Below are 17,141 nucleotides of genomic sequence, written 5' to 3'. Positions count from 1 at the left end.
TCTTTTCCATGTGCTCGATTCCGCCTCTCTGTTGTCGGTCTCGCCACGGCCATATCGCTAATTGCACCACAAATTGATCGAAACTAGCATCCCGACACCAATAGGAAACCCAGTGTAATAGAGCATCGTAGACATGTAGCTGAAACCTGCTTAGTGAGTCGGCGCTCCAATTACTCGGTGAAATCGTGAATGGAAGATCGACTACTGTCTGGCCCGAAAACCGACTTGTGATGGACAGTCTTGTGCTAAGCCAACGGACTGGCCCGCCAGGGAGTGTGGAGCGAAGGAAACCAAACACATCCTCGCTGTACGTAAGCGGGGACAATAGATCGGGTCCCCTCCATTCGACAAAGAAGCAATCCTCGCAGTTAGGGAAGAGAAGACAGTGTATAGTCAGGGGAAAGCTGCTGGTTGGCCCATGATATATTGGCGACGGCTCAATCGACAGCCATGGCAATGGTTGACCTTGCTCCTCGCAATCAACCCCCGCATCCAGTGCACCGTGAGAAGGAATGGGAAGCTCTGGAAGATCCAGAAAGAGATCCTCGGGGCTGACTGCGGCTGTGGTCGCAAAGCTGCGCAATCCTGAATGGTTCCCTACGATGAGTTAGTGTCTGTTTGTGGTGTGCCAGGAGCTGTTCTACCGACAATATTGCATGTTCCTTGCCTTGGCAAGACGCTATCAGGTAGACTCGAGGGGTGGATGTATCTTACCAACTGGGTTGAGATTCCAGAAGTCATAGAACCCTTCAATTATTTGACAGGCTCGCGGGATAGATTCACCTAGCTCCAAGGCAAGAATGGCGTCATCCACCGACAGCTATGGGGGCTGTGTGCCATAGGTACTAGATGGGTTATTCTTTCGTTCGCCAAATTACTCTACTAGTCTCCAGAACGAAACACAAATCTACAGCCGTAACCAGAATTCAATAGATGACCATAGTTACACTTGCCGAGTAAGTTTGAACTTTTCCAAAATTACTATCCAACCTTCTACAATGTTTAATATCTTGGCATCTTCTTCGACCCAGCTCGCCATTCATGCCGTGTTTGTTTCAACATGTTCTGTGGGAAATCATACTCTTCCACTTATTCTGTCATTTGCTGTCGCAAGCTATCGGGAGATGCAGATCTGCCTGTGGTAGTTTGGAAAGAGGTGAAACACATGGACAGCTTTGGTGATCCTGAAAGGACCCATTACTTTACGATCTTCGGGTACTTGGAAGCGAGATTAGGTGTCATTTGCAATCTCCATCAAACCCATAAATCCAGAAAAGAAAGGAAAAGTCTCTTTCTTGTGTTCTCTGGTTCCTCGCCAAGGCCCATCAACTGGCTCACTGCTAACTGGGCTCCTCGCACACTATACTCCATACTCACGGTCGTCTCATCTGGTATTTCCACAAATTGGCCGATCACAGCAAGATTGGTCATCCCTTCTGGTATCACTTTTGGACGATCTCCGTAAGCTCGAGGCAATAGTGATGCTGTCATCCGTGGCATCACAGATGGGATTGTGATGGAGTTTTTCAGGATCGATGGTGAGAGGAAGCCAAGGTGCCACAACAGTTCAGTCATTATTTCCTCCCCGGAACAATTGAGCATCGGCTTTTTCACAAAGCTACCCTCACGTTCTGGACAAAGGCCATAACCCCAGAAGGTCTGTATATTGCCGGGTTGAAGGGGAAAAAATGGTTGACGTGGGATACACATGCTGATCTTCCAACTGCTGTCTTTTAAGTATACCAAGCTCCCTATGCCAGGCTCGTCACATGTCAATTTGACGAAACGGTTAAAGAAATCAGCATCCTTGAGCGTCACCGTGAAAGTCTCCAACATAGACTCAGTGACTCTAGTGCAGAAATTATATGGATCTCCAAGTGTCGGATGCTGCGTTCGTAGATTTAGCCACAGCGACCAATTTTCATCCAACTCGTTTTCAGCTATCATCGTCTTTGAAAACGGCGGGCTTTTGTTGGTACCGCTCGACGAGCCTGACGTGTCAGATCCGAGGGAGACGATAACTATGTCATCGGCACAGACAGTGATTGTTTCCCGGGAGCTATCGCGCAATACATGAATAGCTGAAACTGTTTCTGTACCACAGTCTGAAAGTGTCGCAATGTCTGTAACCTTGGTGCATAGTCTGAAATCAACTCCTTGCCTTTGAAGAAACTGGATGATCGGCATGATAATTGATTCAAATTGATTGAACTGAGTGCAATCTAGGGGTTTCTTAGTGTTCAAGTTCTGAAATTCGTAGAAGTATCTTCTAAGGCATCGCCGGAATTCGGCTGCACTGTGCCACGGCTGGAAGGTAAATCTGTTATTCCATCTTAGCATTGTGGAATGACCCAATTTTTATGGATCGAGCCGCCCACAAAGTAGAAAAAGCAATCCAAAATGTGCTGTCAAAAAAAGGTTTGTTGAAAATCTGATTGATTCGTTTTCTGGAAAGGCTTTCCTCGGATCTCAATAGGAGCATCGTCAACTTCATTCGGTCTATTAGGGTTAGGCCGAGGTCCCTAGCGTCCGTTCTCCTTGGTCCTTGATCTCCTTGGGCCAAGACGTGTGTAACACGAACATTTTGGGAAACTTTATCCTCATAATACTTTTCGATGTCCTTCAAGACTGTCCTTCCAGAAACGCTTGTGGAAGGCACCAGAGCAAGCAGCTTTTTCATGCAAACGTCATTGAAGCTTGGCAGGCATCCAGGTCGATGATCGTATCCGATTAGCGAATCGCCAGTACTGGTAATTCCATCTCCAGGGGTGTCTTGAGACTCTAGGATATGGATCTGAGATGCAGGCACATTGGCATCCAAAATCAAATGAACAGCCGATGCCAATGACGCAATACTGCTCCCTAGTATCCAAGCGTTGACCTTGCTAGGTGTCCGACGGTCTTGGGCTAGGACAGCTTTCTGTTGACGATTCATCTTAGACCAGATTTTCAATCGAATAAATATCCACAGATTCTGTTTCCGGGCTCTGATCTTGCTCTTGGGGTGGATTTTTATCGCTTATTCTACACTCTCGGATTTACCTTCGGGATAGATTTAAGAGAGTGATGACGTGAGCCACACGTGCCCCAGCGAATGCAAACAAAGCGATAACATCCTCTCTTCCCTTTTGGGTTTAGCTTCTTGACTCAGGCAGCAGATCCCCACCGCGAACCAGTTCCCCACTGACACCCTTGCCATCTCTTTCAGATCCTCCTAGTAACGCTAATTAACGCGTCTCCCACCTTCCGCCGCACCTCTTATCACTGTTCTCTTAGTCTTGGACAGTCCACCAAGAAATGAACCACCGTTTCCTGTGCGCCGCCACACGCTTATCGTCAACCTGGGCTCGCTGCCTGCAAGTACGGTATTTCTTGAAGGTGGTGTCACCACGTACTAATCTGTATCAAGAATGGTTCCGGAATATTGATGTTCCTGTATCGTAACCTAAACGGATTTTACGTTGTTCCCATGCCCGCTGAGATGACTATCACAAATGGATCACATGACACCAAAAACGTCATAGAAAGCTGGTTCGGGAATCAAAGAGTATTCCTGCTCAAATGCACTTCTCAATGCATGCTAGGAAAAATCCTCGGAAAACACAAGGATAATCTCACAGATGCAGTCAGCAGGCAACGGACCACATCCAGAGGTAACAACTTTCCCTACCCTGCCTGGAAGCAAAGGTACTGACACTATTTCCTAAGCTGATGTCTGAAAGTGAGAAACGTCACTTCAGTAAGTACGGAAAGCTGCCGCGTGGAGGCTTACTCGGTCAAATATCCAAGGTACTTTGAATATAGTCTATTACGACACGTGCTAACTAACTACCGGAAGGAACGGACCTACTTTGACTCTGGCGATTACGCTCTTTCCGCCGCTGATCGCGTGACCGACAACGGCGCTATTCAAACAGGAAAAGCGCATCCACATCGAGACAGCATTTCGCATCCTTATGCCCCTATCCCATCCGCTAGTAACGTTAAAAAGGATGCCATCGAAGATTTGCATAGGAAGAGTGCGAGTCCCGAAGAGAGTCCTCTCCTCCAGCAAACCAATATTGAAGATGCAGAACCTCCAAATAAGGAGGGACAGGATAATCATGTCTCTTAAGAAGGTTGAAATCAAATTATCGCATTGAAATTTGTCAGGAAAATGGAAATGGACATTGACGAAATAGTTACCGCCCAGAATTCCTCCAGCGTTCACGCCTCGGAACTTGAAAGCGTTCCTTTCCTTGTTAAAGGTTGAAGGCGGGCAAGGAATTCTACTTGGGAGAAATCAGCGATTTTCTCGAAGCAGACTATATGGCATAATGCTGAAGGAAAGCGGTGTCAGAAGTACAGTGAACTTAGTTGAGGAAAATGGTTTGCATACATGCATTATGTCTTCCCTAGGACCCCTGGTCCATTCCCGGATACATGGCGAGGCGTAGGTCACCACGGTTAGATCATTCGATCATAACCCGGAAAGTCGGCATTTCGCACCACGGGTAGAATTCGGGGCAGACGATGATGAAAAACAATAACGGCATGTATTAGCCGCACCTAATGGTTTTCGACTTGGTGTGGTTTCGAGGCCTAGATGTCGAATGAGGCACCTCTTCTCTAGTGACACGACATCGTCTAGCACAGGATGGGCCGGTGCTTCTTCAGTTGAAGATAATTGTTTCGTCGCGAGCACATCAAGCTCAACGTCTTCTACAACCTCGTGAGATTTCAAACGAGCCAGGTCTTCGGAAATTTCAGCACTGTAAATACCAAAGTAAACTTACAGAATCTCGCCTCTGTTGCCTCTAACGAATTCTTTGATCCTGCAAAAAAAGGTAGTTAGTTCGTAATTTTAGAGTCTGCTGGATTAGAAGGCGTACTGATTGACGTTTTCAGGCGGAACGCCTTCGTAGCATTCAACGTGTTGGTAAATCGAACAGATGAAAGGAGCTGAAATGACACGGTTATAAGGTACACAGCTACTTACCAGACAGTAAGGCATTGTGGCTAATGTGATCGTAGAACAAAGGTTGTCAAAAATTGCGCAGGAAGGCTGCTTGTTTAAAAGGTGGAATAGGTGGAGAAATAGCAACTATTAAATAGCCAACGGGAGAATACGTCTCGCTGCGGCCCGCTGCTAGCTCAGACTTCCGCCGTCTGCAGGTTGGCCACCGAATATAAGCCAACTGCGGTCGGTAGTGTAGTGTATCACTGCTGCGGTGACCCACGCATTATTCTAAGGCTGTCACTGTCAAGGACAAAAAATACGACAAGCCCATCGCATATCTTGATGCCGACCTGGCTGACCTGGAAAAGGCAGAGCAGAAAGCCCTCAAAGACAAAGAGAAGTTGGAGAAAGAGAAGGTATAACTTTTTGATCTTTTCAGCTACTTATCTCGTCCCACAGGACAAATACAACAACCCCGGCGAGTGGAAATGGTGGGTTAAGCAGTTCTCCTTACCAGGGGGTTATTTGAGTACCCTGGTTGTCAACGCCCATCAGAAAGTGGTGGACAAACTGGCCGATGCAAAAAGCGACAAGTCTAAAGTCTACAACTGCCGGAAATATGTAATGTCCATGAGTAGCCAGATCAATAGCCTGCTTCCACGCATGACTGCTGCCATCGCTGCTCTCAACTCGCTGGCTCTGATCTTCAACAGTCAATTCCGTAACATGGAGTTGCTGATTGACAGTTTCCAACGCATTGAAAAGGGAACTAGATCGACTGTTAGCGCAGTTCGACGGTCTAATATCAGGTCTGGTATTAAATATGCAATTGAAGATCCTGATTGCTATTAGGTCTAGGTAGTCGTATTTCACTTATCAGTGAGAAGTTATTAAAAACCTACGGTTGATATAGATGAGGCTTCGGAATCGAGCTAAGTCGTCCTCCACTGTTGGTTTGTATAGTCGCTATGCGCTGTGGTTTATATATATTCGATATACGGTAATTAGTGGTTCTTAGACAAGAAGAATGTCTAGGTTTTTGCTTTGGTGATCGTTGATAAGGGCCTCTATACCCGCCCTCGATTTCATGATATTCAACTATAGGATTCGGAGGTTGTTTTCTAACATTGTGAGGAGAGAGGGACGGTGAGCAGACGCTGCTCTTCTTGATGCCGAGAATGGGGGTGATTGGGCGATTTCGCCTGGCTATATGGTACTTTGATCTAACTGAGCATGTCGAACTTTGTGTGCACAGGAGTTAATGAGACAGATAGGTCTACCAATGCGAACTCCATGATCTTATAGATCTCTTCAGGAACCCTAGCTCTGCTTTCGAACAAGGCATTGTTGTGGGTGGCAAAAACTACATGTGCATCCAAGCCGATGACAAGTTTATATCTGGGAGAATGGTAAAATCAGACTTTGGATCTTCATTTATCCGACATTATACTAATTATACATGTCTAGAACACGACAGGGGTTGTTTGTGCTAAAACAGACAAGTTGATCATCCTAGCTTACTACTATGAAAACAAAACGCCCGGAGAAACAGCTCTTGCGGTTGAGAAAACAACCGACAAGTTCAGAGAGCTAGGGTACTAGCTACTAAAATAAAGGTTCATGTCATCTAAGTATGGGGTATCAGTTTCAAAAGCCTTTCGTAAGGGTGAAGTAGACTACGAATTTTGAAAACTAAATTAGCGGCGTTAAAGGTTATTTGATATGTATACCAGGATACCGTAAAGGATTTGATATAAAAGTTTCATCTTTTCCCCTAGAAATACAGAGAAATTTCGAGTGCTAAAGTGGCGGAATACATTTAATCATGTCGATCCAGGCCTATTCCTGGCTATCTGAATAAACGTGCAAAGATCGCGAATAGAAACCTTCCAGGAACAAAGCATCAAACGAAAGAGATTCAACGGCGAGTAGTGCTCTAGGAATAACTCACGGTCTATGAGAAAACTTTATTGAAGGCGACAATGACCTCCATAATTTGAGCTTCTAGGTCATTGCTTAATTTGCCTTCATCTTCGATCCTGGAGAGCAGCTCCGGCTTGTTGTGTCTGCAGTGGGCGAGAAACTCAGCTTCCCAGTCCATAATCCTGTTAACAGGTATATCATCAAGAAGACCATTAATACCAGCATAGATCAAGGGTACCATCTCATTGACAGCCATAGGAGCGTACTGCTTTTGTTTTAAAAGCTCCATCAGACGCTCGCCACGTCGAAGAGTTTGCTTCGTGGCGGCATCCAGATCCGAACCCAGCTGAGAAAAGGCCGCAACTTCGCGATATTGGGCCAAAAACAGCTTGAGGGAACTGGCAACTTGTTTCATTGATTTGAGTTGCGCGGCAGAGCCAACACGAGACACGGAAAGTCCAACATTGACCGCAGGACGGATGCCCTTATAGAAGAGTTCGGATTCCAAAAATATCTGCCCGTCTGTGATAGAGATCACGTTGGTAGGGATGTACGCAGAAACATCACCGCCCTGAGTCTCAACGATAGGAAGGGCGGTAAGAGAGCCGCCGCCATGCTTGTCGTTCAATTTTGCTGCACGCTCCAAAAGACGTGAATGGAGGTAGAAAACATCTCCAGGGTAAGCCTCACGTCCAGGGGGCCGGCGAAGCAACAGCGACATCTGACGGTAGGCCACTGCATGCTTTGACAGATCATCATACACGATAATAGCATGTCTGCCGCTGTCTCGAAACCACTCCCCCATAGCACAGCCAGCAAAGGGAGCAAGGTATTGTAAAGGAGCAGCTTCCGAGGCCGTAGCTGCGACAATGATCGAGTATTTCATGGCATCATTTTCTTCAAGAGTCTTGACAATCTGGGCCACGGTGGAGCGTTTCTGGCCGATAGCGACGTAAATACAGTACAGCCTGTCAGATTCAGCGGAGGAGCTATTCCATCTTCTCTGATTTAGGATAGTGTCCAGAGTGATGGCCGTCTTCCCAGTTTGACGGTCCCCAATGACCAGCTCCCGCTGACCGCGGCCAATTGGCACCATAGCATCAATCGCTTTTATACCAGTCTGAATAGGTTGGTTGACGGACTGGCGAGGTAGAATACTAGGGGCCTTGAGCTGAGCCCGCCGCTTCTCGGTAGTTTTGATGGGCCCTTTGCCATCGATTGGACTTCCGAGGGCGTCAACCACTCGCCCCAGCATCTCAAGGCCAACAGGAATATCAACAATCTCGCCAGTCCGCTTGACAGTATCTTCCTGTTTGACAAGGCGATCCGAACCGAAGAGCACGATACCGACACGAGCAGCTTCCAGGTTCATGCACATACCCTTCACACCGGACGGAAATTCGACCAGCTCTTCAGCTTGGATATTAGTCAAGCCACGGGCGCGAACGATTCCGTCACCAACAGACAAAACTCGGCCTGTCTCTGTTAACTTAGTATCCTCCTCAATGCCGTGTATTCGGCGTTCCAGCGTTGAAGAGACTCCATTGGACCCAACCTTGGCGTTAATGGCATATGAACGAAATTGCTTGCGAAATGTCGCCCAATCTGGTTTTGAGCCATAGAATAACCTGCCGATCTTAAGGACAGAAGCAAAATCGACGGTGCGATAAAATAGCCGCGAGGTGGGTTTGGGCATATCGAGCTAAATTCCACGATGTTAATGATGAGACCTCGCAGAAGTCGGAGAAAAGACGAAGTTAACGGATCCCCAAATTATGACGTGACTATGCCTGACTATGAGAATTAACTTCTCAGAAAGTCAACTTACCCGTCTATGTTCCGACAGACTTTGACTGGAATCCAGGCTTTATTAGCAGTGGGGTAAGCTATGGTGGAATTGTCTGCGATAATGACTGTACACACATATCGTGAACTAGTATGCGGGTAGTGACGTATAAGACTAGCAAAGTCATATGACTAACTGCCATAGTTAATTACATTGTTCTTGACTGGGGCGTCCAGAGGTTCCTTAATGGGCACACAACCGCTCCAACCATTGAATACGCCTGGCCCGTCGTAAGGTGACGTAATGGTCATTCCAACTTATCTCCAACGGTATTTGGATAATAAATAACAATATCTATGAAAGAATCTCCGATGGCATCCGAAGTGGATTATCCAGAACTTGAAAATGGACGGCACGGCTCAGTGTTCTCTGTTTCGGGACCTGTCATCATTGCGGAGAACATGAGAGGCTGCTGTATGTACGAACTTGTGAGTATAACGGGGCCAGCTTGAGCATAATTATCCTGACTGCCTTTTCCATAGTGCCGAGTAGGGTACGGCCAGTTAGTGGGTGAGGTCATCAGAATAGAGAGAGACAGGATTACCATACAATCCTTCGAGGAAACAAGTACGTGTTTGCAAAGTTTTGCTCAGCTACACCCGCTGATACGGCTAAAAATCGCAGGTGGTATAGCAGTCGGCGATCCTGTCACTGGTACAGGACAGCCACTAGCTGTCGAACTTGGTCCTGGATTGATGGGCACAATCTACGATGGAATCCAAAGACCGTTGGAAGCTATATCGTCCCAGGCAAAAACCATCTACATCCCATGTGGCATTGATGTCCCGTCGCTCAACCGTGAAAAATCCTGGGACTTCAAGCCGGGAACGTTCAGAGTGGGAGATCACATCACAGGCGGCGATATCTGGGGAAGTGTCATCGAGAATAATTTACTTGGTGACCACAAAATCATGCTTCCGCCACGTGCGGGGGGACAGATTACTCGAATAGCAGAGGCAGGTAGCTACACAGTCACAGAGAAGCTTTTGGCTGTTAAGTTTGACAGGAAAACCACGGAGTATAGTATGATGCACGTTTGGCCGGTGCGTGTTTCTCGGCCAGTTGCTGAGAGATTGCGCTGCGATGCCCCGTTACTCACTGGACAGAGGACCCTAGATGCTCTCTTCCCATGTGCCCAGGGCGGTACAGTATGTATCCCCGGTGCGTTCGGAAGTGGCAAGACCGTCATCAGCCAAAGCATTTCCAAATTCTCGAACAGTGATATTGTCGTGTATGTTGGCTGTGGGGAGCGTGGTAATGAAATGGCTGAGGTCTTGATGGAGTTTTCTATGGTATGTTGGGGATCCGGCACGTACGTTGATTTTAAGGATCTAATTTGAAAACCAGCGGTCTATAAAGCTTAAGGGGAAATCCGAGCCTATACTGAAGCGAACTTGCCTCATCGCCAACACCTCTAACATGCCTGTCGCCGCTCGTGAAGCTTCAATCTATACTGCTATCACTATCTCCGAGTATTTCCGTGATCAAGGAAAAAATGTAACGTTGATGGCCGATTCTACCTCTCGTTGGGCCGAAGCCTTGCGTGAAATATCTGGTCGCCTAGGTGAAATGCCTGCGGATCAAGGGTTCCCTGCGTATCTAGGATCCAAGCTGGCTTCATTCTATGAACGTGCTGGAGGGATCGTGGCTCATGGGAGCCCGAAAAGAAAGGGTAGCGTCAGTATTATCGGTGCGGTGAGCCCTCCCGGTGGAGACTTTTCAGACCCCGTCACCAGCTGTACTCTTGGTATTGTTCAGGTGTTTTGGGGCCTTGACACGAAGCTAGCACAGAGAAAGCACTTTCCGTCCGTCAACATCTCGTTATCCTACAGCAAATACCTAGCAGTATTGGATGAATACTACGAGAAGGAACACCCTGGCTTTCCGCAGCTCAGGGACAAGATAAAACAGCTTCTATATTCCTCTGACAACTTGAAACAGCTAATACAGCTGGTCGGCAAGGCTGCACTCAATGACCACGAAAGGATAACACTTGATGTGGCTTCACTGGTTGAAGAAGACTTTCTACAACAGAACGGATACAGTGAGTATGACGAGTTTTGCCCTTTATGGAAAACGAAGTATATGATGAAAGCTTTTATGCATTTCCATGATGAGAGCCAACGAGTTATATCTGAGGGTCATAACTGGGCAAAAATCAAACAACTCACTGGGGGTATTTCAAGCACACTCCGAAATATGAAGTTCGAGATGCCTGATGATGAGGACACTGTGTCAGTGAAGGTAAGGAGTAGCGCCAAGTGCTATTATTGATTTAGCCTGACAATTCAATAGTACAATAGTTTCCTGCGAGCAATATTAGAAAAGTTTGTCTCCATTTCAAACAAGTGAGAGGGTCACAGAGAAATGAACACCGATGCCCAATTTTCTGATTCTTCAATCTATATTGCAAATCCGCGGGTTCGATTATTTTATTGTGGGTTCAGTCGGGCCTTATCGACACTGGGCAGATTCACTGAAACGAATGTCCATTGATTTTAGGAAATAGGCTCTAAGACCGACATCAACTAGCTATATAGACATCCCGCTACTTCTGAAAAGATTGTTGTGCACTAGACTGAGGCTCTTCAATCAAAAACAGCTTAAATACGACCACCATAATCATTGGATGAGGTAATAATCAGTCACCAAATAAGTTCCCTCGGGGTCCTAATGAATACCTCGTGATCCCTGGGATTCGTTTTTAATTCCTTGTCGTTCAGAATTCTGTATGCGATCTGATAGTTAGGACTCGACTTCAAGGGCAAGGTACTGGGTATTGATATCGGTATCGGTAATGAATATGAACAATGGCGAGATAAAGGAGAGATTAGTACTCACGACACACTCCTGAATTTCCCCTTTCTCCAATATATGAAATATGACCTCTTGGTCATTGGATGTTCCGAACTCGCGCTCAAGAGTATCCCTGCTGGCTTCATTATGTATCCCTTGAGGCCCATGTCTGCAGGGTTGCAAGATTCCATTAGCAGATAGCCTTGCGTGCGCCTCCAGGGTTCTCATTATTAGGCTGATAGATATTTCCTGAACTCGGATAATGCACGTGGATAAATGAAAGCAGGCACCTACTGATGTGAGGTAAATATTTTCCACCCATCCATCACCTGCGCAAGTGGTAGAGTGTGATCTTTCCTCCAGTTCTGCACCGCGGTAATGTCCTCAACGAAGATGACGAAGTCTTCAGTCCGGCCCTTATAGTAAGCCTTGGACTGCATTGTATTCCCTCGGGTCATTCTGAATGGTGGTGGTGCAATTTTGTATCTGTTGTAACGTTGCGATAAGTAGTGCGGAAAGATGGTTAAGACAACGTTCACGCAAATCCCAAGAACGCAGCGAAAACAATAGTCGAGAAATATAAGGGTGGCAACATCGACAGTTTTCGATATGCCTTGTTGTCATGATGACGCAACGAACAATTGGGACATGGATGCGCCACAGCATTTGAGGTATTACATGCAAAATACTGCTAGTAACGGATCGAGATCTTGAGGTAGTTTGACGCGCTTAGTGTACACTACTCGGGGATGTTATATATGGATCAAGAGATCAGATAGCGAAACTAAGGGACTTCCCTTCCCGCCATTCTGACTGGGAGCTCGTCCATGATGACCTATGCTTTCTAACTATAGCATCTCGCTTCGTGCTTCCTGGATGAGCCCTATTATAATTTGAATCATCTCACATGATAGAGCTCAGGCGAACTCCCTCGATAGAGAATAAAGCTGTAATCTGTCTGCTTCTTTCTCGCGCCTGCTCATGATTTCTTAAAAGAGTGTACTCGTTGTGCCCGTTATTTTTCTTTTCTTTTTCTGGAAAGAGCTAAATCGTGAAGCCACGGAAGTAGAAGCCAGGTGAGAGCTGGACGTATGGAATGCACGCTATCTAGAAAATCGTGAGTGGCGCACGGAAAGGGAAGCATTGAAAAAGGGGGTTGGAAAGATCTGCTGACTATCCTAGCTCATTCCAAGTGGCCCACGGTAAAGAGAGCCAGGAGGCAGGTATTGGCGCATGGTATCCACGCTTTTAGAGAAACCGCGCTGTGGCCCCCGGTAGACAGCGCCGGGAGGTAGGGGGTACCAGGAGGCGGGCACTGGCACATGGTATCCACGCTTTTAGAGAAACCGTGCTGTGGCTCCCGGTAAACAGTGCCGGGAGGCAGGCACTGGCGCATGGTATCCACGCTTTTAGAGAAACCGTGCTGTGGCTCCCGGTAAACAGCGCCAGAAGGCAGGCACAGGCACATGGTATTCATGCTTTTAGAGAAACCGTGCGGTGGCCCCCGGCAGACAGCGCCGGGAGGTAGGGGGTACCAGGAGGCGGGCACTGGCACATGGTATCCACGCTTTTAGAGAAACCGTGCTGTGGCCCCCGGTAGACAGCACCGGGAGGTAGGGGTACAAGGAGGCGGGCACTGGCACATGGTATCCACGCTTTTAGAGAAACCGTGCGGTGGCCCCCGGCAGACAGCGCCGGGAGGTAGGGGGTACCAGGAGGCGGGCACTGGCACATGGTATCCACGCTTTTAGAGAAACCGTGCTGTGGCCCCCGGTAGACAGCACCGGGAGGTAGGGGTACCAGGAGGTGAGAGCTGTGGACGCATGGAATGCACGCTATCTAGAAAATCGTGAGTGGCGCACGGAAAGGGAAGCCAGGTGAGAGTGGAAAGGTGAGAGCTGTCGAGGCATGGTATATACGCTTTCAAGAAACCGTGAGGTGGTACGAGAGAGACAAGAGACAGAAGTCATGCACGTGATGCAATTTAGCGTACATCCTTCAACCACCGCTTCAACTTATTATTTCTTCTCTCTCCTGCTCCTCCTTTCTCACCACCCTTCCCCTATGCGCGCTTTGCTGGTGAGACAGCTTTGCTACTAATCTAGTTCACCGTCCTCCCACCGTATTTGCCTCCGAAGCAAAATAGCCGATCCTTTGCGGTCTCTCCCCGAGTACTCGAGTGTTCTGCGTTGCCTTCCTCCGCCCGGCCTCGTTTCGGCTCGGTTTTCCTCATTGCAGTTAAGATGGGGCGTTTTTGCCTTGATCCGCAACCTCATACGTCAATCGATCAGTAGATTGTCGAACCTTGGCGCCTCCAGGTGCTTTCACGCTTCGCTTCTGGACCATCGCGGCTGTATAGGGGCTTTAAATCTGCCCCTGAGGCGCATGGCTCCGGCAAGGGTGTTGGCAGCCTTGGATGATGATGATCGTATCATTTCGGAAACGAGGAAGACCGGGATACTGCTTCAATGATTAGTGATGCTGTTACTCAGGAAGTGGCTCCTTCGCGCCGGATCAACGAAACGCAAACTGTCGTATGACGAAGGCATCTCTTCTAACTCAGACGATCTGAGCGATTGACCAAAAGAGCTGGAACTTTGCGGCGATGTTCAATGTAATGATTTGTTGTAGACTTATAACCGAAAAGCGTGGTCCGCCCTACGAAGGGTTCTGTCGAGAGAAGCAGAGCTGCCTGGGATAGCTTGGAAGGGCAGGGAAAAGCGTGGTCGGCCATACGATCTGGCCGATCTAGAGAAGCAGCTTTGCTTGCGGTAGCTTACAGAGGGGGAAAAGCGTGGTCAGCCCTACGATCTGGCCGGTCCAGAGAAGCAGCTTTCCTTGCGGTAGCTTACCGAGGGGGGAAAAGCGTGGCCAGCCCTATGATCTGGCCGATCTAGAGAAGCAGCTTTGCTTGCGGTAGTTTACAGAGGGGGAAAAGCGTGGCCAGCCCTACGATCTGGCTGATCTAGAGAAGCAGCTTTCCTTGTGGTAGCTTACAGAGATTATGGAGTGCAAAATTTGGCCTGACACGGCTGTTGTCAAGGTACATACTAGCATTGCATATATGAGATCAAAATCATGCCACAATCGTCTTCTTTCCAAGACATTCTATGGAATATAACAGGGAAGACTAATGACCTATATATATGGATAGCCTCTCCGGCAGTATTTGCGTTTTAAAATCTTCATCCCCCAGTTGTGACAGTTGTGTCTTCCCTTGTCTTCTCGAAGTCTCGGACTGTAATCAACCTTGGCGTTGGGTAGTAGGAGCCCTAATAAGTCAGCTTTCTTTCCCTAGAAGAAGACTCTGCCACATACTAATTGTGAAGTAAGAAAAGCCCAAAATCCGGAAGCATCTGCGGACAAAAGATGTACCTGACCCGTCTCCCGGATGCGAATGCCCACACATACATCTGCGTCGCACATCTTACTATATTTGCGTGCCTTTCTCATCAAACTTGTTTTGCGACGGCATTGTTTTTGGCGCATCGATTTTCTCTTGGAGGAGTAATTAGATCGGGTTGGATTTATAGCAGCCATTGCGAGTGGTCGCCTAGCTCTTTAGCGGCTCGATGAATGTGAATGTACCTGTATTGTCCGGGAAAAGCATCAGAAACGCGAGCTCTTATAAGCACTGTTAACAAGAAGAGCTAAAGTGTGCAAAGGGAACTTTTCAATTTTTGAACGGACAAAAGACCACGATTTATGAGAAAATCGTGGTCTTTTGCGCGTTGAGCAATACGTGGGCGCTAAGACGGCGCGTAGTTCAGGCTCCACGTGATGTTAATAGTATTCTGCTATCCCGCCGAAAGTACGTGGGAGGAGAAAGCAACACGAAAAAAACGGCTTGAACTCGAGTTATTGAACTAGACCTACAACACGACATACATGCTTTATCCTGCAAAAGGGTAGCATCCGATATATCCCGTGATTGGTGCTCGGCAGATAGGACACTTCTCCGTTGTTCCAAGACTTCCTGCGCATGACCTGCAGACCATGTGCCCACATAGAATGAACACCCAGCGATCTGGCTGCATATAGCAGATCTTGCACTCTAAAATCCGCTTTTCCCTTTGCTGGGAAAGTTCCTCTTCCGTCTTTTGGTGCCTCTTTCTCTCCTGGCGAAGTTCATCTCGAAGCATGCGATTTTTATACTGTACTCCCAGAGTCACACTGGAATGCCTCCTTGAAGGAGAGGATAACGAGATAGAGAGTTTTGCAGCGAAAACATGCTAGGCTATTTGCCAGAAGGCTCGGATTGCTTACTCTCCTTTATCTTTTGCTATGTCTCTTCCTACGCCCAGCAACCACAGAGTTCTCACCCCCATCCATGCCATCGGAACCCAAACATTCACCGACGCATAGGGGTCCATGTCCGATCCCGGAAGCACTGCTTTAACTCCCACCACGCCTAGCACGCTCGTCGCATGGAGCACATCAAATGCTATAAACGCCAGCAATACAGCTGTAACCACAGCTTGTGCGTCTCGTGTGTTCTGTAGTTTGTATCGTGCCGTATAAATGAGCATAGGTTCGATCACACCGCTGAACCCTAGTGCAGCCATAGTCTGGTACAGTAGGACGCGGAGCTGCGGCGTATGCCATGCAGACACTTGGTCGCACACGGGTTGAGTTACGTCTTGCGAAAAGAGAAGTCCATTGCATAATCTTTTATCAGCGGGCGCGAGAGAATGGAAATGGTTCGCGGGTGACGCGACGATGCAGAGCAACGCTATAGCTATAATGGAAGGCTGTTCAGGGGTTAGTAGAATGTTGTTTTGACGTAAGCTATGCGTTACTAACTCACTTCAAGAATTAGAAAAAGCCACAGATACGGCTGAGGCAGGATGTTGACTGCAGTCATGCTTGTAGCTGGTCGTTGGTGGAGTGGTGGAAACGAACAAGCTAAGCAAACAAGTTGCTGGAGCCGGCGGGTACGACCAAGCCGCTTGATTCTAGGGGATTCGATGTATCATTACAGTATTATTACAATACGTACTAGGATGTGGTACAGTCATTACCACCACAGTTCTGCCCAATTAATCGAGCGGTGACCCCAAGCAGGATTAGTGTATCTCGGATTTATTTTCCGGGAATGAAGTCGCAAGAGTGTGGAGGTATAACTGATTTCGAAAACTACTGTATTCGAGAACTGTCATGATGAATCGTGGTCGCTTTCAAACAGATGTTCACGATGCTAGGTACTTCCTGCCTGAAGAAGAAGAAGAAGAAGAAGAAGAAGAAGAAGAAGAAGAAGAAGAAGAAGAACTAGAGGACAAGACTAGATTTGAGAAGATAGAGTAAGCGTGAGTAGGGCGTCATAAGTACAACAAAACCATCGGCCGGTGAGCGCCGCGTCCCCCTTGAGCCGCATGTCCCTTTTTGAGAATCCCCACCAGGCAGACAGGATGGCAATGATTGCTTTTACCCTCTAATCTTTCTTGCACCGGGAGTGTCCACTGTCGAGTGGCAGATCGCTTCTGGTTACAGTGACTACGCAAAAGTTTGGACACCCCTCGCCCCACACCACCCTAATTACATAATATACTGCCGGTCGCAAAACCTCCGCCAAACTCCATGAATTAGCAATCTGCCAAAGAACTAGCTACTATACCACCACTAGGCCACCTAATAGGC

At 47.6% G+C, this 17,141-nt stretch overlaps 5 protein-coding genes across 5 annotated transcripts; 2 read left to right on the top strand and 3 right to left on the bottom strand.

The window, feature by feature from the left end:
• Nucleotides 1–1,254: 1,254 nt before the first annotated feature.
• N7458_004695 (oleate hydratase) lies at nucleotides 1,255–2,935 on the bottom strand (the record flags this gene model as incomplete). Its single annotated transcript, XM_056908077.1, has 2 exons — nucleotides 1,255–2,320; nucleotides 2,379–2,935. The coding sequence occupies 2 exons, from the start codon at nucleotides 2,933–2,935 to the stop codon at nucleotides 1,255–1,257; spliced, it is 1,623 nt and encodes a 540-aa protein (XP_056766695.1).
• A 685-nt stretch (nucleotides 2,936–3,620) lies between these two features.
• Nucleotides 3,621–4,114, top strand: N7458_004694 (uncharacterized protein; the record flags this gene model as incomplete). The annotated part of the gene is made up of 3 exons (XM_056908076.1): nucleotides 3,621–3,653; nucleotides 3,709–3,789; nucleotides 3,839–4,114. 3 exons carry the CDS (start codon nucleotides 3,621–3,623, stop codon nucleotides 4,112–4,114), a joined length of 390 nt encoding a protein of 129 aa, XP_056766694.1.
• Nucleotides 4,115–6,893: 2,779 nt separating this feature from the next.
• On the bottom strand, nucleotides 6,894–8,558 carry N7458_004693 (F0F1 ATP synthase subunit alpha; the record flags this gene model as incomplete). Its single annotated transcript, XM_056908075.1, has 1 exon — nucleotides 6,894–8,558. One exon carries the CDS (start codon nucleotides 8,556–8,558, stop codon nucleotides 6,894–6,896), a length of 1,665 nt encoding a protein of 554 aa, XP_056766693.1.
• A 461-nt stretch (nucleotides 8,559–9,019) lies between these two features.
• On the top strand, nucleotides 9,020–11,060 carry N7458_004692 (vacuolar ATP synthase catalytic subunit A; the record flags this gene model as incomplete). The annotated part of the gene is made up of 5 exons (XM_056908074.1): nucleotides 9,020–9,136; nucleotides 9,191–9,275; nucleotides 9,333–10,000; nucleotides 10,056–10,952; nucleotides 11,004–11,060. The coding sequence occupies 5 exons, from the start codon at nucleotides 9,020–9,022 to the stop codon at nucleotides 11,058–11,060; spliced, it is 1,824 nt and encodes a 607-aa protein (XP_056766692.1).
• Nucleotides 11,061–11,453: 393 nt separating this feature from the next.
• On the bottom strand, nucleotides 11,454–11,962 carry N7458_004691 (SBDS family protein; the record flags this gene model as incomplete). The annotated part of the gene is made up of 2 exons (XM_056908073.1): nucleotides 11,454–11,727; nucleotides 11,799–11,962. The coding sequence occupies 2 exons, from the start codon at nucleotides 11,960–11,962 to the stop codon at nucleotides 11,454–11,456; spliced, it is 438 nt and encodes a 145-aa protein (XP_056766691.1).
• Nucleotides 11,963–17,141: the final 5,179 nt, after the last annotated feature.

Source organism: Penicillium daleae (assembly GCF_028827525.1).
Source record: "Penicillium daleae strain IBT 16125 chromosome Unknown utg000005l_segment0_segment0, whole genome shotgun sequence".
NCBI classification, from domain to species: domain Eukaryota; kingdom Fungi; phylum Ascomycota; class Eurotiomycetes; order Eurotiales; family Aspergillaceae; genus Penicillium; species Penicillium daleae.
Note: the sequence above shows the minus strand (reverse complement) of the source record. Positions and strands in the feature narration are given on the sequence as shown.